Source organism: Chrysemys picta, chromosome 2 (assembly GCF_011386835.1).
Source record: "Chrysemys picta bellii isolate R12L10 chromosome 2, ASM1138683v2, whole genome shotgun sequence".
Classification (NCBI taxonomy): domain Eukaryota; kingdom Metazoa; phylum Chordata; order Testudines; family Emydidae; genus Chrysemys; species Chrysemys picta.
The window spans coordinates 16,258,307-16,284,191 of NC_088792.1; the positions used below are offsets into that span (position 1 = coordinate 16,258,307).

A 25,885-nucleotide genomic window follows, 5' to 3' on the forward strand; every position below is an offset into this window, starting at 1 on the left:
TTAAATTCTTCATATAACCCTTTACTAAACTAGTATGGTCAAGTCAGCTCCTTCAGAAGACCTTCTTTTGAATTCCATTCTTCTTTCTCAGTCTTTTTTGGCTACATAGTCTGTATCATTATTTCATGCATGACATCTCCCAAGGTTTTCCAAAATAGGTGAAAGAACCTGTGCCGGCTCATCCACATGCCATCAGAAGCAAGCTCTTATTGTAAAGCATAGAATGCAAATTGAAGTTTACCCTTATTAGGATTAAAAATGGCTCATGGCCAGGCTTCTTCATGCTTACAAAATGTTTACAAAATGAAAGAATTTATTGTTGACTTCCAAAAAGAAAAAGATGTAACATTGTATACTAAAGGTGCATGAAATAGCAGCATCTTACTAGTGCTTAGTTTCCTACTGTCCCAAATTTAGAGACCAGGTATATTTTACAATGCAAAATGAATTCATTTCCGTTTTAGACAGTGACTATCAATATTATATTAGGAAGCCAACAGTGCAGTGTCTAGCCAGAACAGTCTTAAAGGAAAGAAGTGAAAGACTCACCTTATGATATCCCTAATTAAATAATTGATTCCTGTGTTAACTATGACATGGTGTTCGGTGTTGAATAATTATGGTAACCAATAGTTATGGGATGTGTTAATATCTTGATATAAGAAGTGTACTTGGTAATAGTCAGTTATAGAGATTTGCTTTTCATTCATGGAAAAACTAAGCAAGTATCTTGAGTATTGGAAGCGGTTGTATATTTGATTTCTGCTTCACAGATAAAATTCAGTGTTTGTACAGGATGTGTACTAGTGTCTGGGGACTCCTCATTAAGGCATCTGAACAAGATTCCCACCAGCTGATATGGCTTAATGGAGTGCAGCACTTGTGCCTTAAACACAAGAGAGGCAAGGTGGGTGAGGTAATATCTTTTAGTGGACCAACTTCTGTTGGTGAGAGAAACAAGCTTTCAAGCTTGCCAGAGAACTCTTCTTCAGGTCTGGGAAACCCACTGTGTCATTGCAAAACACAAGGTGGAACAGATGTTAGCAGAAGTTGTTAACATATATTTCAAGGGACCATTCCAGGTGAAGCGGCCCGTTAACACCACTCCAATGGTAGAGAGGAAAGGAAATGGAGGGGAAAGCAACTAGTTTTAGGGGGTTGTTAGTGGGTTACAGATTGTTGTAGTAAGTCCTTTCTCTCTGCACCTGAGTGAATTCCACCCTAAGGCCTCATTTCTGCATTGTTATCCATGCTAGCATAGCCATCTGCCCACTCAGGTCACTACACCAGATTGGGGCCTACGTAGTCACTTGCTAAGAACCTCCAGATTTACCCTTTTAAATGTAATACTGTCATTTTTCTGCTCATTGTATGGTAACTCAGGAGGCTGGTGTTAATATCAAGAGGCTCCTGTGGTGGTTTTCCTGTTTGACAGTTAAGATCAGTGAAAACATTCCCATGGATAACGTGACTTGTCCCTCCCCTGGTGAGAGTGGCAGTGGTAATGACCTTCAAACGTATGTCCACTGTATGATTGATCTGCCTACTTTGGCATTTATGCCATACTAATCATCATGGTATCTGCACACCTTTGATGACATAACACAAACATAATATTGAGCCCATTACATCCCATAAATAACTGCCTTGCCAGAATAGGCTTAACAACACACTTGGCTGAGACCAATTTTGCCATTCTAATTGTCTTATTTTGTCTCTCTAGACAGCTGCTTGAGCAGGTCTAAATAACACTAATTGTACTGGTGACTTATGGTCTCTTTTGATATCTGTTGAGCACCCTATGGCAACATGTGTGAATTTACATCATGGCTGCAGTACGGAAAGGATTATATCTGCCCACCACCAATATCTCTCTCTCGCTATCTCTCTCTCTCACAAACATACTCACTCACTCATATACACACACAAATGCACACGTGCTAGGTTACAGAAAGCAGTGGCCCAAGATTTTCAAAAGTGGCAGTGATTTTGAGTGCAAGAAGCTGCTTGTGTAGAACTAGAGGCTGGTGAATCTCTGTGGAAATTATGTTTCCAGGGCCTTGCAATATGCAAATTTCCAGTCCTGGTGAGAGTGCGCCTCTGATGATTGGGCGTTTTCATTCACATTGGCCCTTAGAGTCATCTTGGAGAAAACAACTCATCTCCTAGAAGAGGTGCCTGAGGTGTTTCACCTTCTGCTGACTGCCACACACCTGAGGGGCTAGTGCTAAGAAGCAGAGAACTCTTTCCAGGTCATACTAGCCTCGCTTCCATTTACAGTGACATTCCTGGCTGAGTCTAGCCAGGACGTGGCGAAGGTTTTTGTGTAGTTCCCCTGGTTAGATAGATTGTTTTGTAAGGGCCATGCTGTGAGCCCCTTAACTCGCTGAACAGCATCCCATGTATCAAAGACAGCACCGGACTCCATCACTAAATGGAACACGGGTCGATCCAGTGGGTATGTCTAGGATATAGAAGCCTGTGGGTGACCATCTCCGAGGGATCGTATCCCATCAGTGCCTCCTCCCACAACATCACCTACCGCTGAGCTGCTGGCTCTGCTGCCTTCCCAGTGAATGGAAGGAGTGTGTGTGTGTGTGTGTGTATGTGTGTGTGTGTGTGCGCACGTGCACGCATGCCCTTATGCCCCAATCCCACTCCCCAGGCGGGCAAAGCGGAGCAAGCCCCCACATCCCAACCCGCTGGTAGGGAATCAGAGTTTCTATTTTATCACCCAGCTCTGACTTCTCTGGTGATGGAGGCCATTAATGAACAAGGTAGACTGCGTAGCTCAAAGACTACCCTCTACAGAAAGGTCTGTACGAGGCTCAATCTTTTTGGTCGCCGATCTTACTCTTCAGTCACGCTTCAGTTCAGAATAGCAAACCATCAGACACTTGTGGCCAAATACAATTATCTGAACTATAACAAATTTAAGTCATTTATTGAGCACCTGCCAGAGGAACATCATGACCAATTTAAAGCGGTTATACAAGAGGGTCAGCTTCTGGCAAGAACATCGCTCTAGGCCTCTTTGGATGCTGCAGATACATCGGCTCGATCGATATTCACTGCAATGGTCATAAGGAGAGCATCTTGGCTGCAGCTGTTGTGCTTCCCAAGAGAAGTTCAAAGCACCATCAAAGACCTCCCTTTTGATGAGTGCAAGCTCTCTGCAGACTCGACAGATACATCCCCCCACACATTAAAAGACTTGAGAGGCACGCTGCAATCCTTAGGGATTTATACTGCTTTAAATAAGAAGAGATTTAGTAGGTCTCAGATGGCACAAAGAGCATGCCTAGCCCTGGCTTACTACAGACCAGGGGTCAGCAACCTTTCAGAAGTGGTGTGCCAAGTCTTCATTTATTCACTCTAATTTAAGGTTTCGCGTGCCAGTCATATATTTGAACGTTTTTAGAAGGTCTCTTTCTATAAGTCTATAATATATAACTAAACTATTGTTGTATGTAAAGTAAATAAGGTTTTTAAAATGTTTAAGAAGCTTCATTTAAAATTAAATTACACTGCAGAGCCCCCCGGACCAGTGGCCAGGACCCGGGCAGTGTCAGTGCCACTGAAAATCATCTTGCGTGCTGCCTTCAGCACATGTGCCATAGGTTGCCTACCCCTGCTGTAGACTATCTAAGCCCCCATGCAAGAGGCCAAGCAACTCTGTAAAGAAACCACCTTCAGCTGCAACCATATCTTCCCGACCCTCCCTGTCCTCCTAGTGACAGTTTTGATGTATTGGGTCAGAGTCTCAACCACCCAATCGACATGATTTTAAAGCTGCAACATAATATGCCCCCCTCCTTTTGGATGATGCCTCTCCCGCTTTCAGGCAACATGGGAGAATATAGCATCTGACAATTGGGTTTTGTAAGCCATAACATTTGGATACACTCTCCATTTCAAATCTATTCTTCCTACACGTTTCCCCTCCCCATCCCTCTTCAGGGACCCTTTTCATGATCAATTGCTGTTGCAGGAGGTTACCTCACTTCGATGTTTAGGGGCAATAGAACCAATTCTTGTACAGCACAAGGAAAGGGATTATATTCAAAGTAGTTCCTGCTTCCCTGGAAGAATGGAGGATGATGCTGACCAGTTTTAGACTTCAAGTTTCTTAACAGATATGCAAAACAGCTGAAATTCAAGATGGTGACCTTTTCAGCAGTAATTCTCTTATTAGAATTAGGAGATTGATTTGCGACTCTCCATCTACGAGACACATACTTTTATATTGCTAGTCACCCTTTACACGAGAAGTTTCTTTAATTTCTAATCAACAACGAGCACTACAAATACGGGGTGTTTCCTTTCGGCTTATCTTCTGTCCCCAGAGTATTCTCAAGGATTCTGGCAGTTGCTGCCGCCCACCTACATTGTTTGAGGATAGTAGTTTTCCCACATCTGGATGATTGGCTGATCGGGGCGGATCATATGAGGAAGTGTTGGTGGCAGTAAAGATGATGTGGTCTCTGTTTGGCAGCCTGGGCCTCCAAATAAAACTCAAAAAATCCATTTTGACACCCACGCAACATCTAGACTTCATAGAAGCTTCCCTGGATGCAGCGAGAGATAGAGCAATTCCTCCTTCCGAGCAGATTTTTCACAGTAACAAATCCCATTTCGAGGATTGAGGGCAGTCCTGGTTTGTGGTATCTGAGTGCCTGGGTGTAGATAAGATTTTTTGGTGTGTCTGGGTTGGTTACTGCATCTGCGAAAGTAAGTGTTGTGATCTGTGGGTTTCTCGTGTATAGTTGTCTGTCCAGGACAGTTGATGCTGGTACGGGCGTGTTCTACAGAGAGGTTGGTGGATGGGTGGTGGCTGTTGAAGTTGTGGTGGAAATCTGTGAAGGAGCTTAGGTCATCTGTCCAGAGGATGAAAATATCATCAGTATATCTCAGGTACATCATTGGCTTCATACTGCATTTGTCCAGAAATTCTTCTTTAAGGTGGCCCATGAAGAGGCTGGCATACTGTGGAGCCATCCTGGTATCCATGGCTGTTTGGAAAAAGTGTTTGTTGTTAAATGTAAAATTGTTATGGGTTAGGATGTTTGGCAATGTGGTTGGGGTGGATATCTGAAGGCTGTGCTTTGGCTTGTAGATATTTGAGGCCGAGAACAATGCTGTCATTGTAAGGATGTTGGTATATACGGAGGTGACATCCATGGAAGGATGGTGTTCTAAGGGAGGTTGTTAATGTTGCAGTTTCTGGAGGAAGTCTGTCATGTCCAGGAAGAAGTTATCCTTTGTGTGGTATGTGTTTTGAGGATGGTTTCTGTACGTACTGATATTCCTTCAGTAAGAGTGCCATGGCCAGATATGATGGTCTGCCTAGGTTCCCGTTGTTTGTGTATCTTGGAAAGAATGTGGAAGGCCGGTGGGATGGGTTTGTGTGGGATGAGGTTATAGAGTTTCTCTATTGGAGTTGTTCGGGAAGGATTTGATGATATCTTTAAATTCCTGGGTGAACCATGGTGTGGGTTTTCCTTTGAGTTCTCCATAGTAGGTGGTTCTGGAGAGTATTGGTTGGCCTTGTTAACATAGTCATCACGGTTGAGAGCTAAGATGTTCTTGATCTGATGGTTTGATCACTATCTGGTGGTTGGATTTCAGGGACTATATCTGTCCACTCAGTGGTGGAGAGACTGTGATGCGATGTTGTTGAGAATTTCACAATCAATTTTTTCCCTGAAGTAATCAATGTAATGATCAAGTGTGTGGGTTCATCCAATGTGGGGTGTCCAGACAGACTATTCTTTTTTCTTATTACCGTCGCTGGGGATGTGGTATTTCTGGGTGGTAGTATCATTATTGTGAATTAAATTTTTGAGGTGGAGTCAGCAAAAGAAGTCTTCTCATTTTGCACATGTTGCAGTATCGAGTTCTGTGCTGGGGAAGAAGTTCATTCTCTTGGAGATTACAGATAATTCAGCTGCAGTTGTGGGTAGTCTTGATAAATTGATGATGTCGAGTTGTTGTACACATCCATTTGGTGGGTCCTGGTACTATGGTTCCTCCTGGAGGTGATGTTCTGTGCTTTGTGGAGTTGTTGTGGTTGGTTCTACTTTTTGTTTTTGTATTGGATGGCTTTCTTCAGGGGTTGTTTTTTTTATATATAATTGTTTTGGGTTTCTTGCATGGTAACTTTCAAGATCCCTGGGTCCTACACATGTCTATCATAGCATGTGGTGTACATCATCCAAAACACTAAATGTCTCAATCACTACATGAATGAAACCAGACAATCACTATGCTCTTAAATGAACTCACAAAGGAAAATGATAGCAGACAAAAACACCATATCACTGTTGGACGAACACTTCACCAAACAATCATTCCATATGTGACCTCTCAGTCCTTGTCCTCAAAGGAAACCGGCACCACACCGTCAAAAGGAGAGCCTGGGAGCTTATATTCATAACTTTGCTAGCCACTGAAATCATGGTCTTAATAAAGACAATAGATTTATGGCTTATTACAACAACCTGTAACTCCCTACCTCCCCTTTTCTGTCCTGTGACTGCAGAGGTGTTAACTGGCCACTTCACCTTGAAAGGTCTCTTACAATATAAGTTAACTAATTATGCTAAACAACCTCTTCCACCTTATATTTAACTGTGAAATACTGAGTACCTTTCCCATACCTGCAGAAGAGTTCTGTGTAGTTCAAAAACTTGTCACTTTCACCAACAGATGCTGGTCCAATAAAAGACATTACATCACCTTGTTCCCCCATATATCTCTCACGCGTCATACAATGATGTGGTGAAGGGTAATTAATGGGTCTGATTCATCACTGTGTTACTCCAACAAAGTTACACCAGTGTAAAATGGGAGAAATGGCAGTGGTGAATCAGGCCCGTTAATTACACTTCACTATCATCCTATGTGACAAGGGAGAGAGAGATGGGGGCAATTCTACCTGCCAGTGAAACACAGACACATCTGGGGGAGCACAGCTGTTTGTTTAACATCACTGATCTACCTTACACAACTTATTGAGGACAGGATATGCATAAGAATGTTGCATCTGCTCAAAACTACTGGGAAAATGTAATATAATTACTTGAGACTATAACAGGGTTCAAAAAAGAACTAGATAAGTTCATGGAGGATAGGTCCATCAATGGCTATTACCTAGTAGGGGCAGAAGCTGGGAATGGGCGACAGGGGATGGATCACTTGATGATTACCTGTTCTGTTCATTCCCTCTGGGGCACCTGGCATTGACCATTGTCGGAAGACAGGATACTGGGCTAGATGGACCTTTGGTCTGAACCAGTATGGCTGTTCTTATGTTCTTATGAGATGCAACCTGCATCTCAGATATAGGATACAGGATAACACCCCAACCCAATCTTTAATGGACCAAGTGATCAGAATCTTAATTTTATCCTCATCCCAAAGACAGCATCTCCAGGAGTGCAATACCCGCTAGCATCATTCTAGTTTATTGATTCAGAACTGATTTACAGGATAAAATTAAAATTCTTTCAACTTCATAGCTATCAAGATAGAAGAATTGGACCTTATTCTACTCTCCCTCCCTAGTGTAAACCATAGTAACTCTACTGAAACCATTGGAGTTACACCAGTTTTACATCAGCATATGAGACAGAAGCGGGCCCATTATATTTACCCAGTCTTTTCTCTGTGGCTAAAATATCATTTTTATTAGCATAACAAATTGCAGGCCAGATCCTCTATGGAGCTATTCTGATTTATACTAGATGAGGTTCTAACTCACTGTTTTTATTATATTTCAGTTTGTTAAAATTAACAGATCAATAGACAGGAACATTGTTTTACAAATGTAACAATGAGGAGTTGATGAGAGGAAGTTTCTACCGAATCATCAACATCAGCACCCAGGTGCCTTATGAATGTCTCCCATCCAAGTGTCAACCCATTTTGTAATGTCAAGCACAGTCACCTACCGACATGGTGCACAGGCCAAGAAAACCATATCCAAATTGCCACTTATTTTCATGGCTACATTTTCAAATAATTGGTGACAAACTGTAAACAAGGGCTCTTCCTTCTCCATCCTGTATTCTCATTCTGTTGGATTGTGCCGTGAGTCCATAATGCTGAATTTGTGATATCACGATCATTTCAACAGCAAGAGAGTGAGATGTCACAAGCCTTGGATTATGACTTCGCTGCAGGATAAAGGAGAAACTGGGCTGGGAGAGAATAAGCCTCTTATCCAAGCACAAATAGCTGAAATAATAGAAAAAGGAATATAGAAAATAACTGTGCATGTAAATTGCTTTTTGCAGAAGTGCTCTCTCTTTGTAAATTTTGCCCCAGGGTGAAAATGTACAAAGGACTAGAAAATATACTTCCAATACAAGAAATAATCCTCCGCTGGCAGAAAAATGGACTAGATGACCTTTTATTATACGTTCCTGGCTCTAACTTAGAAAAGCCCCATTTGTTTGTTTGCAGCTTCTTAGATTTCGCTATTGTAAAAAAATAATTATTTCATGGCATTTAGTTTTCTAAAAAATCATACAGATTTTAAAGCAGGAGATTGTAACTTTACAATCTGCCCTGAGTAAGGAGCAGCATGTAGCTACACTACACCAGGAGCAGACCAGACAACAAACTGTGACTAAAAGAGTCCCAATCCCTCTCCAGCTCCCTTTTTGATCTGAGAGCATTTTAGTCTGCTCGTGGAATGTTTTACTCCTCTGCACCTAACTTGCTACTCTAGCTAGCAGATAGGGGAGGAGGAGGGTGGTACTGCGCCCTTCCTGTCCCCTTCCCACCCACAGAAGGGAATATCAAATGAGTAGACCTTGGTCTCCTGACCACAGCCAGAGTCACAATCTGAGCAGGCCAAGTATAGAGCCTTACTCCCACTTACTCACCTGCAGTCGAGTAAAGGCTTTGATAATCTAACCCCACATTTTTTTCTTGTTTTGCAGGACAAAGTGAGACAGGTAAAATAAAATTTAACGCACGCCAGACTTTTACCATACTCCTGCTAGAAAACCTGCTTACCTGTCTATCTGGAGATTCCTCTTGCATATGGTGGAATCCTCAGTGACCTCATAGCAGCTCTATACTTTTGCTTCTATCCCCCACCCCTTGCAGGAGATGTAATTGGGGTAAATGAGCAATCTGACTAGCTAGCTGCCAGAATGGTCCTATAGGTCTGTGAGCAGCCAGGCATAAATTAGAGCTGCCTTTGCCCTGCTCTAACTTGTGTTCCCAGATTTGATTACCTTAAAAGTAGCTTAAAGACACCTTTGGCACCATCCCCCGTGTCCTGTCCATGGTATGGTATTGCTACCCTTACTCCTGTGTTGCTGCTGGTGATGGCACTGCATTCAGAGCTGGGAACCCAGCCAGCAGTTGCCGCTTTCCGGCCACCCAGCTCTGAAGGCAGCGCAGAAGTAAGGCTGGCAATATAAAACAACAACAACAACCCCCTCCTTCCCCCCCCCCCGGTCCTTCTGAAAATTCACATTAATGATCTTAAATATGTATCCAAATAATTGCTACTAGCCCTTATATAGCGCTTTTCATCCTAGCTTGAGATACTGCAAAGGGAGCTCATTTTCAGAGAGTGGTGCCCAACACTTTCTGAAAATCAGGCCTCTCTGCACAATGTAGCATAAGGTGAAATGATGGGAATAGGTAAATATGGAGTACTTATAAAGCAGTTCACTCTATTTAAACACTGAACAATATACTTCTGAGGCAATCTCTTCATAAAAGAGAGGGAGAATGATATCTGTGGTTTATTTTTTGTGAAAAGCATGAACTGTAAATAGGTCTTTGTGCAAAATGTCAGCTGCGTTGCGGAGAAGTAAATGATATTGACTTGATAACCCATGATAAATAATACTAAAAATGAGACCACTTTATGTAGCTGCAGGTGTGTTTGTATACATTTATGCAGCTATGGAAAAGACCCAGAAAAGCAATAATGAATAGACTAACAGCAAACTGAGTTTATTTCAGCTAATGACAGTAGTAGTCAATCAGTAATAAATCATGATCATCCGCAATTTGTCATGTTCCATGCCAAAAGGGAAGTTGATGTTGGACCTCATTCCTTACTGTGTTCCTTGTGTAGTCATTTACACATACAAAGTGGGTGTGAAGGGCTACTAAAATCAGAATGTTTTACACCCACTGTGCACAGGTGCAAGTGGCTGAAAAATGTATAAGACAGCAGGAAATCAAGCCTCCAAGATTTAAAAAGCAGTAACTTGAGGAAGATTGATATTGATTCCAGTTCATCCTTAGGATGCATCCAGCAGATCTTTGAGATTGTGCTGTTTAGAGATCCTCTTACCACAGTGATGGGTAGCTCTGTCTTTAGCAACTGTGTCCTAGGACCTACATAATGACTCTCTTGGTAGCTTGCTTACCATTATATTTTCTATTTCTATGTATATGTGTCCAGATCAATGTACAGCTGATATACAATACATCTAGTTGCTTGGTTTTTAATTACCTGATAGGCTACATCTCTTTGAATACCTCCAACTGAGCACAAGAGACAGAGAACTCTACCATTTTAAATGTTGAGTATGACAAAGGAGAACCACACAAACTATTTGTCTTGCATTCTGAACTGAACATGAGTTTACAGAATCCAAAAGCTGACTAGCTACCAAACAATTAGCTTTAATTTCACTTTACTTTGTAGCTTGTTCACACATATCTTTTAGGTTTCAAGAAAGATAAATATAATTCTTAATGGACATGGGGCATCTGCATTAATGCCAAATGCATTCACTCTAAACATTGTGATTACAGTGAGTACTTTGTGAATTAATAATTACAGGACACTTCAGATAAAGTATTACCAGTGTAATTAAGGCCATGCTAGTTTGCAAAATTCCAGCCCATACATTTTGAGTAATTAAAAAGAGAAAGAGAAACTTCTAGCTATCTGAAAAGTTTTGTGCCAGCATGAACACATTTTTGTATTATTTAATGTATACTAATAAAAATCTCAATTAAAAGTTAATCGGAAAGGAGGAGCTGACTTGTTTTTTGTACAGACCTAAACTGTAGCAGTGTACAAGAATAAACTTCCTTCACAAAAGTCCACTGCACTGGAAAAGGCATTGAAAACTGGCTATGCTGAAAACTCCATGTGAGTTCCAAGGCCCTAGCTGGGGTTGTCAACCCTCCAGGATTGTCCTGGAGTCTCCAGGAAATAAAGATTAATCTTTAATTAAAGATTATGTCATGTGATGAAATCTCCAGGAATTTGTCCAACCGAAGTTGGCAACCCTAACCCTAGCATATATTTCATTCGTTGGTTGGCTGTTTAGGTAGCAATCAAGGGGATACCAGACTGTTTCTTAACATTTTATTTTGGATAAATGTCTTTTAACTTTAGATTTAGTCACAGCAACTGTCACAGTAGCAGAGCTAGCTGCATCTCTGCCTGTTTTCTGAGTGCATCCACTTTAGGTGTTCAGCCTCTAATCCTTACCTGTCTGGGGTGGAATCATGTGATTCTTCCACTCTTAGGCTTTGTCTACACTACATCATTTACAGCGGTGCAGCTGCACCGATGCAATTTGCGCTGGTGAAGACGCTCTAAGCCAACTGGAAAGAGCTCTCCTGTTGGCTTAATAACGCCTGCCTCTGCAAGAGGCGGTAGCTATGTTCGTGGGAGAAGCTCTCCTGCCTACATGGCATTGTCCACACCGGCACGTAGGTCTGTATAACTTATGTCGCTCAGGGATGTGGATTATTCACACCCCTGAGCAACATAAGTTATACTGAAGTAATTTGTAATGTAGACATAGCCTTAGGCCAATGACCCAAGAACGCTGCCCCATGTTGAACCAGCCACTTATCACCCTGCAGGTACAACTGAGTTTTAAGCACCTACTTTTTTCCCCTTGAGGCACTTGCAACCAACTGCCTCTTTAAAATAAAATGGTTTTATTTAGTGGTTGGAACAAAGCATTAGAGAAAAAAGGAGTTTAAAATCAAAAACAACTGAGACACATTTAATCTAATCTTACGCTTCACTACAAACTAAATTAGATAGAGCTGAAGTTACAGGAACAGAATAGAACAAATTAATATTCTCCTAGTCAGCCCAGATCTTCCTGTGTGTATGTGGGAGTTTCAGTCTGGCTCTCTTCCTGTTCAAATTGTTTTTCTCTGGTCAGCAGGAGCATCCGTTAGGGCCTATCCAGGAGGATGTCCCATGACAGCTGCTCCACTGTTTGGCCAATTATATCCATTCAGTCCCAATGGGTTTAAATCACGGGCCTAATGGCTGTCTCTCTCCTGTGGCTGAGTGTGTTGGAACTGTCTGATCCCCTTTATTAGTCTAACACGCCATCTTAGACGTCAATTGCATTTTGGTTACAGACCAAAATAGGCATTTAATGCAGTCACTTATGGCCCTATATTGTCACAGTTACGTACCTAGCATCAGAAGAAAGGACTTGTAAGTAATAGAAATTCAGATTCTCTGACTAACTGTTTTGAAGGTGACTCAAACTTTGAAAAGTTGCCCAACCTTTAGGCATCTTGGGCCTGATTTTCAGAGGTGCTGAGCAGGGCAGCTCCCAGTAATGGCAGCTGCATTGTGAATGCTCAGCACCTCTGAGATTCAGGCCTAAGGTGTTTCAGTCAGACACCCAAAACCACAAGCAGCCCAAATCAGAGGCCACTTTAGAAAGTGTTGAACTTGGTATCTTATGATGTTATGGATCTGTAGGGTTGTTAGTTTGGTGCTTAGCCTGTGTCGATTGCATATCAAATGTTTCTCAAATGTTAAAGTTTTTATCACCATCTAATTTGCACTATATTCTATATTTTAAATGTAGAGCTATAGCACATGATGAATGAACTTTAGATTAGGTTCGGCCTTTTCCACCCTTAAAGTCCTAAGTGAAGAGAGAGCATCCCAAATGCATGACCAGTGTATATTTGCTTCTACTACATGGCATCAGAAATCCTTAAAAGTAACGGAAAGTGTACTTATTTCAGTCTAAAACCGTTAAAACCAATGCAGAGACTTGAAAGTGTTTCCAAATTTATTGCCATCACTAAGTGCCATGAACATTTATGTCACTCAAGTATCAGAGGGGTAGCCGTGTTAGTCTGGCTCTGTAAAAGCAGCAAAGAGTCCTCTGGCACCTTATAGACTAACAGACGTATTGGAGCATGAGCTTTCGTGGGTGAATACGCACTTCGTCGGATGCTTGTCATGGTTGACAACATGACTAGTATTCCAGCTTTAAGAAGGAGACTAAGTGTACGGCTAAATGGTTTCTGGTAAGAAGCTACTTAGCTGTAATAGAATACTGTAAGAAAAATGCTTCCAGGGCTTCCTTGATTTCTATTCAGCTTTACATTGTTATTTATATTTATATGGATGAATACCCACTTCGTCGGATGCATGACATGCATCCGACGAAGTGGGTATTCACCCATGAAAGCTCATGCTCCAATACGTCTGTTAGTCTATAAGGTGCCACAGGACTCTTTGCTGCATTTATTTCATTGTATATTATGAAATATAAATAACAATGTAAAGCTGAATAGAAATCAAGGAAGCTCTGGAAGCATTTTTCTTACAGTATTCTATTACAGCTAAGTAGCTTCTTACCAGAAACCATTTAGCCGGACACTTAGTCTCCTTCTTAAAGCTGGAATACTAGTCATGTTGTCAAGCATATTCTATAGTAATACTTGAGGATATTTTCAACTATGTCTCTATATGAAAATTATCCCTCTCTTCTGTTTTTGAGTTTTGTTTTCTGCTTTTAAACTTTTTGGAGGATCAGGACACGTTACTGTCTATGCTGAACTTTTGTTCCTGAAAAATATTTTTTTTGAAAAGTTTATGGGCTTCTGATTCTCTTCTTACATTGCATTGTAAATCATGAGGAACTCCATGGATGTGAATGGAGTTTCATTGCTGTAAATGAGATCAGAATGAAACCCTATAGTTTCCAAGCCTAAGTGTTAAGTTTCAAAATGATAGTACCATTGATTTTCTTTTGACTCTAATTAATTTCAGGTGCTCAACCTGTTCCTTGCCTTGCTACTGAGTTCTTTTTGTGCTGACAACCTTTCAGCACCGGATGAAGATGGAGAGATGAACAATCTACAGCTCGCTTTTGCTCGGATCAACAGGGGGCTTCAGTATGTGAAAAATACAACATGGGATTTCTGTTGTAATTTACTTAGGCATCCGAAGACGACAGCTGAAAAGAAGGCAATGATTAAACTTGCTGCCCAGAACACAGGTGTCCTTCACAACTATGTGAATAACCATACCACTGCAGAGATTGGTAAAGATGTGGAGAACCACAAAGAGAACCATGTTGATGATGGGACTGACAAAAATGGGCAGAAACTCCCAGTGATTAGTGACAATGATGATTTTCTGACCAACCCTGACCTGTCCATCTGTGTTCCCATTGCTGTGGGGGAGTCTGATATTGAAGATCAAGAAGATGATGAGGAGCAGAGCACATTCACAGAAATGGAACAGGTAGGGAGCCAAAATGTTTGTTTGATAGCAGTAATTTATTGAGAGGACATCCATTTCCACATCCAACTCTACATCCATGGCTCATAATGCAAACATTTAAGACCAAATCCTGCTTTGGATATGTACTTGCCACTCTCATTAACTTCAGTAGAAGTTACATGTGCATATCCAAGGGCAAAATTCAGCCTTTAACAAAGGGATGTCTCCTATCATTGTATGCTTTCGCTATGTCTAAATGAATTATATGAACAAGAGTAACTAAATTCCCTCCCACATCCAGCCCCAGTTCTCCTTTAGTTCAAATCACAAGAGAGGGCCCTTAGGTTCTCTGACAATTTAAAATGAAAGGTTCCATACATCAAGAGGGGAAAGTGGCTTGATTTGGTTTATGTAGCAGAACTTCAGCCCCAAGTAGTTCTGTTTAAAGGATCTGAACCATGCAAATGCTGATGTGAACATGTGTAGGAGCATGTAGTGGCTGATTTAGGAAGCATGTTTTCGAGAAAGGCAAAAAACCAAGTTAGTAACATGCCTTAGTTTGACACTGTAAATGTACTTATTCTACAGAGATCTCAATAGAGCTGGTTGGAAAATTCTGAATGTTTTGAAATTTTGATGAAAAACAGAGAAAAATAATTCACAACAAATCTTCTTACCTCCCTTTTTGAACCACTCTACCTCTCCATTTCATGGATCAGAGTTAATCAGAGTGCAACCAAAGCCATTAGTTCTGATCCAGCACCCATTGAGGTAAATGGAAACCCATGGACTTCAGTGGTCCCTTTGCATCAAGATGAAGTTCTTTTGGGTCTCAGAGATGTGAGGAAGAATGTTCAAATACTAGCACTATTCTTAGGGATGTGTTATGTGAAGAAAATATAACCAAATAACCATGTAGAGAGTCACAAATAGATAAATGTTAACCTCTAATGCTTCACTATGGGAAAGCTTATTACACGCTGTCACCAGCCAGTATTGCCATATTGATTGATGAACTGATAAAAGAGAAGATGGAGAACTAGAACTCTAAATGTTATCAAGCCATGTCATCCAAATAGACAGCAGGATAATGAAATAAGCAGTCAGAAAATATTTGGAAATATCTTTAAAGTGTTGTTTTTCTTTATTTAAGGGACGTGTATTAAAATCTTCAGTTTCAGTGAAGGTGGCATGGAAAGTAAAGTAAATTAAATCTAAACCTGAGTGTGACTATTTGTTGTTTTGGCTTTGTGCATTTTGGCTGTATTCTTAACAGTAGGTGCGTTGTTTAAGCTCTGATAGGTCCTGTCAGTTGCGCCCTAGTTGTAGCTAAAAGAAGGCAAGTAAGCATACATAAAACAAATGTGTGATAGTTGCTAAATAGAATGATTGCTACTGACAATGTTTGTGTTCTCTTTGAAATCTCTTCCCCCTCCCCCTTAATAGTTGAATACGGGCAGAGTACCTTGTTAAGTAAACCCTAAATACAGTGGCTTAGAGTATGGTGGCTTTGTTATTATTCTTTAATCTGACATTACTGATTGGCTGAAATTCATATTATTTTTCTGGAGATAGAATCTATTTCTAGCTGAGATTTGAAAAAAAAGTTTCTTGTCTTTGTACATCAGTTCAAGACGGGGGTTTGTAGTACATCGTTAAATACTCTTGTTTGCTCATCAGATAAACAAAAAAGCATATGTTCATTGACCCTTCACCTAGAAACATATCTAGTACTATATGCCATGCTTTTCAAGCTAATAAATAATAGTGGGTATAGTCACAACTTAAAATATAGTCTCTTCTTATTGGAGCTTGCTGAAGTTTCACAACAGGATCTGAGGAAAAAGTACAAAAACGTTAATTTCCAGTATAGTAAGACTGCACTGCATTTTTACACATTCATGTAGTTATTGACCTCTCTCGTATAGGTAGGTACTAGCTCATTTCATGTTATTGTAGCAAGAAAATGTAGAATCAGAATTTTACTGATACGTATTAGAGCTGGTTGGAAAATGGAATTTCCATCCTGCAGGAAATTTTACTACATGCCCAAAAGCCAGAATACCACAATCGAGGAGGAAGGCCATTTTGGTTAAAAAAAAAAAAAGTGACCTGCTTTAGAGGGGACCTTACAGCAGCTATAAGACATATATATATATATATATATATATAATAAAAAAGAAAGGAGAAGTTGATAGTAATGAATATAAATCAGAAGTTAGGAATTGCAGAAAATTGATAAGGGAACCCAAGGGACTCAAGGAGAAATCTATGACTAGTTGAATATTAAGGACAATAAAAAGGAGTTTTTTAAATATATTGGGAACAAAAAGTATCCTGACAATGGTATTGGTCCATTACTAGATAGAAATGGTAGAATTATCAGTAATAATGCAGAAAAGGCAGAAATGTTCAATAAATATTTCTGTTATGTATTTGGGGGAAAATAGATGATATAGTCTCGTCAAATGGCAATGATAACATTCTTTGCATTCCACTAGTATCTCTAGAGAACATTAAACAAAAACTACTACTGTTAGACATTTTTAAATCAGTAGGTCCCAATAACTTGCATCCAAGAATTTTAAACAAGCTGTCTGAGGAGCTCACTGGACCATTAATGTTAATTTTCAGTTGGTTTTGGAGCACTGAGGAAGTTCCAGAAGACTGGAAGAAAGCCAATGTACTGATTTTTTTAAAGGGTAACTGAAATGACCTTGGTAACTATAGGCCTGTCAGCCTGACATTGATCCTGGGAAAGATAATGGAGCAGCTGATATGGGACCCAATTAATAAAGAATTAAAGGGGGGTAATGTAATTAATGCTAATCAACATGGGTTTATGGAAAATGGATCCTGTCAAACTCACTTGATATCTTTTTTTTTTATGAGATTACAAGTTTGGTTGATAAAGATAAAAGTATTGCCATAATATACTTAGACTTCTGTAAACTAGAACAATATAAATTTAACATGGCACACATTAAATGGGTAAAAACTGGCTAACTGATAGGTTTCAATATAACTGAAAAGGCAGAATTGTTATTAAGCAGGTGTGTTTCTAGTGTGGTCCCTCAAGAATTGGTTCTTGGCCCTATGCTATTTAATATTTTTATCAGTGTGCTTGAAGATAACTTAAATAATTACTGATAAAGTTTACAGATGACACACAAATTGGTGGAGTGGTAAATAATGAAGAGGACAGGTCATTGATACAGAGCAGAGATTCAACATAACTCATTGCTTCATACGCTGGGTGCAAGCAAACTATGAGTTCTAATATGGCTAAATGTAAATGTATACATGTGGGAACAAAGAATATAGGCCATACTTACACAGTGGGGGACTTTATCCTAGGAAGTAATGACTCTGAAAAAGATTTGAGGGTTGTGGTGGATAATCTGCTGAACGTGAGCTCCCAGTGTGATACTGTGGCCAAAAAAAGTAATGTGATTAAATAAACAGGAGAATCTCGACTAGGAGTAGAGAGGTTATACAGGAGTGATAGACTCAAGATGTTCAGTCTATTTAGCTTAACAAAGATAAGGTTAAAGGGTGACTTTGTTAGACTACAAGTATCTACCCAGGGAACAAATATATAATAATGGGCTTTTCAATCTAGCAGAGAAAGGTATAACACAATCCAATGGCTGGAAGTTGAAGCTAAACAAATTCAGATTGGGGGAAAAAAACACAATTTTTTAACAGTAAGGATAATTAACCATTGGAACAATTTATCAAGACGTGTGGTGGATTCTCTATCACTGATCATTTTTAAAGCAAGACTGGATGTTTTTCTAAAAGATCTGCTGTAGGAATAGAAGGAAGATCTCTGGCCTGTGTTATACAGAAGGTCAGACTAGATGATTACAATGGTCCCTTCTGGCCTTGGAATCTATTAATCTATGACACATTTTGTTTTGATAATGTTAAAATGTTTCATGTCAAAGCATTATAATATTATATATGATATATTATATTAAATATGTATATAACAACAATAATATATAAAAGTCTAAGCAAAACAAGAAAGTCAAAATACTCTATTTTGAAATATTCTATTTTGATTTCAAACTGTTTCAGATTTTTTCAGATAAAAATTTCAATGAAATTGGCACATTGCTGGAAAACATTTTGATTTTGACAAAATGATCTTTTCCAATGGAAAACTGTTCCTTCTATATTTTGTTGACCACTCTAATACTTATATTCTGTAATGGTATACCAAGTGTTTGTATAATTCCTCAGTGATCTGATGTTGTTCAGAGGTTTGCATAGATTCATAGTATACAGATAGGTTGACAGTTTTGCTACCTGAAGTGTAATTCAAATTATTTTTCAAGACTAGTGTCCACATTACAATAAATGGGACTGGAAGAAGTCAGGAAAGAAATTAGTTAACTTTCTCTACAATAGATACACTGCTTTGAGTCATGATAGAATAGGTAACTACTCTTCTCCTTTGTAAAGTCTAGTAACGTAAAAGAAAAGAGCTCAACAGTAGAACTGTAGATAACTATCTGTGTTTATTTGGTAATCTTTCCATTTGATTTTGCTAATTTGGGGCAAAATTCTCATGACTCTAGAGAGCCACCATGAAGCCTAGGCACTGCGTAAGCCCTAAATTTCACTGTTGGTCAAGGATAAAATTCTGGCATTTCCTGCTAGGGTGACCAGCTGTCCCAATTTTATAGGGACAGTCCTGATTTTGGGGTCCTTTTCTTATATAGGCTCCTATTACCCCCTACCTCCTGTTCCGATTTTTCACATTTGCTGTCTGGTCACCCTATTTCCTGCCTGTGAACATAATTTTTTTATTGGAAAAAATCAAACTCTACCTTAGGACAATATGCAAAAATATTCACATATTTCCTATTATCCCAATTTTTTTTAAGTTTTACAGAAAAATTGTGCAAGTTTGTGGAGAAATGAGCTTTTGATGATGATTTGGCAGGTTTTCTAATCATAAACTATTAGGGTTGGAAGAGACCTCAGGAGGTCATCTAGTCCAACCCCCTGCTCAAATCAGGACCAACACCAACTAAATCATCCCAGCCAGGGCTTTGTCAAGCCAGGCCTTAAAACCTCTAAGGATGGCGATTCTACGACCTCCCTAGTCACCCATTCCAGTGCTTTACCACCCTCCTAGTGAAATAGTTTTTCCTAATAGCCAACCTAGACCTCCCCCACTGCAACTTGAGACCATTGCTCCTTGATCTCTCATCTGCCACCACTGAGAACAGCCTAGCTCCATCCTTTTTGGAACCACTCTTCAAGTAGTTGAAGGCTGCTATCAAATCTCCCCTCACTCTTCTCTTCTGCAGACTAAATAAGCCCAGTTCCCTCAGCCTGTCCTCATAAGGCATGTGCTCCAACCCCCTAATCATTTTCATTGCCCTCTGCTGCACTCTCTCCAATTTATCCACATCCTTTCTGTAGTGGGGGGCCCAAAACTGGACACAGTACTCCAGGTGTGGCCTCACCATTGTCGAATAGAGGAGAATAATCACATCCCTCGATCTGCTGGCAACGTTCCTACTAATGCAGCCCAATATGCCATTAGCCTTCTTGGCAACAAGGGCACACTGTTGACTCATATCCAGCTTCTCGTCCACTGTAATCCCCAGGTCCTTTTCTGCAGAACTGCCGCTTAGCCAGTCGGTCCCCAGCCTGTAGCAATGCATGGGATTCTTCTGTCCTAAGTGCAGGACTCTTCACTTGTCCTTGTTAAACCTCATCAGATTTCTTTTGGCCCAATCTTCCAATTTGTCTAGGTCACTCTGGACCCTATCCCTACCCTTCAGCATATCTACCTCTCCCCCCACTTTGGTCTCATCTGCAAACTTACTGAAGGTGAAATCCATCCCATCATCCAGATCATTAATGAAGATGTTGAATAAAACCGGCCCCAGGACCGACCCCTGGGACACTCCACTTGATACTGGCAGCCAACTAGATACCGAGCCGTTGATCACTACCCATTGAGCCCGACAGTCTAGCCAGCTTTCTATCCCCCCTATAGTCCATTCATCCAATCCATACTTCTTTAAGTTGCTGGCAAGAATACTGTGAGAGACTGTATCAAAAGCTTTGCAAAGGCAAGGTGTATCATGTCCACTGCTTTCCACAAAGCCAGTTATCTCATCATAGAAGGCAATCAGGTTGGTCAAGCATGATTTGCCCTTGGTGAATCCATTTTGAGTGTTCCTGATCACCTTCCTCTCCTCCAAGTGCTTCAAAATGGATTCCTTGAGGACCTGCTCCATGATTTTTCCAGAGACTGAGGTGAGGCTGACTGGTCTGTAGTTCCCTGGATTCTCCTTCTTTCCTTTTTTAGAGATGGGCACTGTATTTGCCTTTTTCCAATCATCTGGGACCTCCCCCGATCGCCACGAGTTTTCAGAGATAATGGCCAATGGCTCTGCAATCACATCAGCCAACTCCCTCAGCACCTTTGGATGCATTGCATCCGGCCCCATGGACTTGTGTATGTCCAGCTTTTCTAAATAGTCCTTAACCTGTTCTTTCACCACTGAGGGCTGCTCACCTCCTCCCCATACTGTGCTGCCCAGTGCAATAGTCTGGGAGCTGACCTTGTCTGTGAAGACGGAGGCAAAAAAAGCATTGAGTACTTCAGATTTTTCCAGATCCTCTGTCACTAAGTTGCCTCCCCGATTCAATAAGGGTGCCACACATTCCCTGACCTTCTTCTTGTTTCTAGCATACATGTAGAAACCCTTCTTGTTACCCTTCACATCCCTTGCTAGCTGCAACAATTGTGCTTTGGCCTTCCTGATTACACCCCTCCATGCTTGAGCAATATCTTTATACTCCTCCCTAGTCTTCTGTCCAAGTTTCCACTTCTTGTAAGCTTCCTTTTTGTGTTTAAGCTCACCAAAAATGTCTCGGTTAATCCAAGCTGGTCGCCTGCCATATTTGCTATTCTTCCTGCACATGGGGATGGTTTGTTCCTGTGGCCTCAATAAGGCTTCTTTAAAATACAGCCAGCAATCCTGGACTCCTTTTCCCCTCATATTAGCCTCCCAGGGGATTCTGCCCATCATTTCCCTGTGGAAGTTAAAGTCTGCTTTTCTGAAGTCCAGGGTCTGTATTCTCCTGCTCTCCTTTTTTCCTTTTGTCAGAATCCTGAGCTCGACCATCTCATGGTCACTGCTGCCCAGGTTGCCACACACTTCTACTTCCCCTACCAATTCTTCCCTGTTTGTGAGGAGCAGGTCAAGAGGAGCACAGCCCCTAGTTGGTTCCTAGGGTTGAGTGTCTTTGGGTTAAGTTTAGAGGTGAGAGCAACAAAGGTGATGGCGTGGTGGGCTACTTCCTCTAGCATTTGCACCAGGAAGTTGTCCCCAACACTCTCCAAAAACTTCCTGGATTGTCTGTGCACTGCTGTTTTGCTCTCCCAGCAGATGTCAGGGTGATTGACGTCCCCCATGAGAACCAGGGCCTGTGATTTGGAAACTTCTGTTAATTGTCCAAAGAAAGCCTCGTCCACCTCATCCTCCTGATCTGGTGGTCTATAGCGGATGCCCACCACGACATTACCCTTGTTGCTCTCGCCTCTAAACTTAACCCAAAGACACTCAGCAGGCTTTTCTCCGGTTCCATACTGGAGCTCTGAGCAATCATACTGTTCTCTTACATACAGTGCAACTCCTCCACCTTTTCTCCCCCACCTGCCCTTCCTGAACAGTTTATATCCATCCATGACATTGCTCCAGTCATGTGAGTTACCCCCCCAAGTGTAAATTACCATTTACTTTTATGCAAATAGTGAACAATTGGTGCTAAAACCATTTCATTTTCCACTGACCTAAGTTATATAGATATAGTACAGATGTATTGACTAGTTTAGATTGGTCTCTGTGGGACAGTTCCTCATCTGGTGTAATTCAGCGTAACTCAATTTACCCCAGCTGTGGCTCTGGTTCTGCAGCTGTAGGAAGCACTCACTTCCAAGTGAGAGGAATTCTGTGACTATTTCCTCAAAACACTCATAAATCACCTTTGCACAGGTGTAACTAATGAAATATGGGGCAAGACAGTGGAGAAGCAGGCGCCTTTCTGGTTTTGACAGTGCCTGTTCCAGCCCCGTATGCTGTGTTAACCCACAAAAAATATCTTGTTCACAACACAGGTTACTGAAGAGGAAATGGGTATGAGTTGGAGTTTAGTATTCAAGCCTCATTCACTGGATTGAGAGTACCAGGCATTATAACTGTGATAACTTCATTTTTCTGACAAACCTATCAGAAGCTGGGAAATAAGCTTCCCCATTCAGGTTGCACTTTTAAAGCTTTGATCATGTTACACTCCCAGATTCTGCACTATTCCTTATCCCAACAAATGTCGGTGTTGCCATGATAACGACAGTAAATCGTGCAAAGGGAAACCAAGAGAATGCAATTTACATGAGTGCATTGAAAGTCCCACAGTTATGGCCAGGGCCACCGAGAGCGGGTTTGGGCCCCTGTGAAAAAAAATTTTCGGGCCCCCCAGCAAGGGCGGACCGGCTAAACAGGGCCAACGAGGGGGGGGAAGCCAGACGCCGGGCCCCCTTCTGAACCGCCGGACCCCGGTAATTTGTACCGGCTTCCCCCCTCTCGTCAGCCCTGGTTATGGCTAAATATCTCTTTGTGTTGAGGGCATTATATACAAACGAAACAAGAGCTCCTTGGGGGAGATTGTTATGCATTCAAATCTATTCTAACTTTTCCCTAACTGTAATCCAGTTTTTTTATATATTTAAGAATTTTAGAACAGGTGGGGAGAATGATTGTGTGCTTGTGTGTCTGAAGAAGGATGCTTAGAGGAGAAAATGTCTCCCACTTCACTTGAAAGATGCTGGTTGAAGAGGGATTTAGTGGTCACAGTTTGACAGAGTTGCTAGAACCTTGCTTTATTTTCTCCTGTTAGTAGAATTTATTGTTGTTGCCTGGGAGAGAAGGTAAAGGAAGTGTCTGTATCAGTATTAGTGAATATTCCTGTCTGACATCCATGACAAGGAAGCCCACGGTTCTGCCCACTCATTGCATCCCGTGGGGCTTCCAACAGTGAAGTAGAGTGTCTGCAGCAGTGTCACTGGAGATGTGCATTAGAGGGGAAAAAAGCAATTTTGATGCATCTCATAAAATGTTGAGTGCAAGAAGAGATTTTTCTCTACGTACAGGAGACATTTAAAATTTCCTCTCTGTGAAGCCAATTGCTACTGTGAATAACCTATTATAGTGTGGAGTGTTTAGAATTTTGACATACTTGTCTTAGAAGTAAACACCTCATTTACTTCTGTGCTTCCCAAGTGCATTGTTAAAAGTATTAACACAGTGGGACAAATCTTGTAGTCCTTTTTCAGGCAAAGTGCCTATTAAAGACATTGGACCATACTCTGCTCAACGTACGTTGGTGAAAATCCAGGGTCAGCTGGCATAATTGAGAGGTTAATGACAGTTTGCCTAAATCAGAACTGCAAGATTGGATGCAACATTGCTAGAGAGTGGGTATTTTTGGTGCAATCCAATCCTTCTGTCTTCCAGAGCCTTCACATCAAGGGTGAGTATCAGAATACTCCGCTGGAAAGGACAAAAAGCCACTTTCAAGAAAGCCGTCGCAGTTAAGTAAAACTGCACCCATGTGTTAAGTGTAGCAGCATGAAAGTTCAAATATTACGAAACCCTTCTACAACTGTATTTTCTATTCAAGGTATTAGGAAAAGTTTTAATTTCAATTGGCATTTCTATTATCTCAGCCAATGCTGGCAGCAGCCATCTTGCTGAAAGGTACCAATTTGTGACACTCTCAGTATGAGAACCTGTAATAACCTAGTACACCTGCGACACCTTAATCTCCCTTTTGTAATTGAGATGCACTGACAGTAAAGAAATATGGAAGAGACATGCTTGCAGCCTACGGATATGGCAGAGAAAGAAAACAAAAATCTGCACAGATTCTATAATGGAACAGAAAATGATATGTAGGACTTAGGTCCAGAACATTTGGTTGTGTAGGAGATGCCCCCTCCCCATCCAAACTTAATGGAGCTGTTTTTCTGTCATGTATTTTTAGTTGCCAGTCATTGTAGCATTCCCACTCAGTGCTTTAAGAGACAGAGACAAAAACCCCCACTCCTCATTAACCTAACCCGGGGTAGGCAACCTATGGCACGCGTGCCGAAGACGGCATGCAAGCTGATTTTCAATGGCAGTCACACTGCCTGGGGCCTGGCCACCGGTCCGGGGGGCTCTGCATTTTAATTTAATTTTAAATGAAGCTTCTTAAACATTTTAAAAACCTTATTTACTTTACATACAACAATAGTTTAGTTATATATTATAGACTTAGAGAAAGAGACCTAAAAACATTAAAATGTATGACTGGCACGCAAAACCTTAAATTAGAGTGACTAAATGAAGACTCCGCACATCACTTCTGAAAGGTTGCCGAACCCTGGTTTAACCCTATGATGGGAGCCAGAATCACCATAGTAAGTCATCTGTTTATTCTCCCAGATACACTTGGTGTCCGATTGTCCATTGTATGAAAACAAACTAATAATAAAGATTATTCCAGTACCTTTGAGACAGAGAAGTCCAAATACTGATTGTCCTCTGAGGAATAAAAAAGCCTCTCCATATAGTTAAATTATTTTAATCTACATCTTGTGATGCAGCACAGCAGTGTCACAATGAGTATCTGGTTGCATCCTTTTCAGATTGTCTTTTCAAGCACTAATTTTGGCTCCCTGAAGGATTAAATCATAGAAATCGTTTTCTAAACCTCTGTAAAGTCCTTTCAGAGCCCTACGAATGAACACCTTAATACATATGACATCAAAACTCGCAGCTCTGAAAGAATGGGAGGAGATCAAGGAGACATTAAATTGTTCCACCATCTTAATCTGCAAAAAGTAGCCATCTCACTAACAAGACCTTATAGGAAATTACCTTAAACTTACCATGTTAAAAAGTTTTAGAAATCAAAATGGGCCTGATCCAAGCCCCTTCAACGGCCCCTTTTGCACCACTCCACATGCTACCTGGGGTGGTTCTTCAACTTTGACCGTACTGCTCTTTCCAGTGGAGAGTGTAGCTTGTCTGAAACAGCATCTGGCTCAGTGTCTCTGCAATATTCTTAGACAGGTGGGCAACCTTTCAGAAGTGATGTGCCGAGTCTTCATTTATTCACGTTTATTAAGGTTTCACGTGCCAGTCATACATTTTAACATTTTTAGAAGGTCTCTTTCTCGAAGTCTATAATATAGAACTAAACTATTGTTGTATGTAAAGTAAATAAGATTTTTAAAATGTTTAAGAAGCTTCATTTAAAATTAAATTAAAATGCAGAGCCCCCAGGACCGGTGGCCAGGACCCAGGCAGTGTG

The 25,885-nt window shown here is 40.9% G+C and overlaps 1 protein-coding gene and 1 long non-coding RNA gene across 7 annotated transcripts in view; one reads left to right on the forward strand and one right to left on the reverse strand.

Annotated features, from left to right (window-relative positions):
- Positions 1-25,885, forward strand: part of LOC101946771 (sodium channel protein type 5 subunit alpha-like) — a 323,447-nt gene that overhangs the window by 190,319 nt on the left and 107,243 nt on the right. For all 6 annotated transcript variants that reach the window (XM_065582696.1, XM_065582695.1, XM_065582701.1 and 3 more), the window contains one exon: positions 14,039-14,515. In XM_065582696.1, coding sequence (XP_065438768.1) covers positions 14,039-14,515 — 477 coding nt within the window. The remainder of the gene's footprint in view (positions 1-14,038; positions 14,516-25,885) is intronic.
- LOC135981255 (uncharacterized) lies at positions 15,333-17,916 on the reverse strand. Its single transcript, XR_010598201.1, has 2 exons — positions 17,830-17,916; positions 15,333-16,329 (listed from the first exon to the last, which is right to left on the reverse strand). It is a non-coding gene; the product is annotated as an uncharacterized LOC135981255 (long non-coding RNA).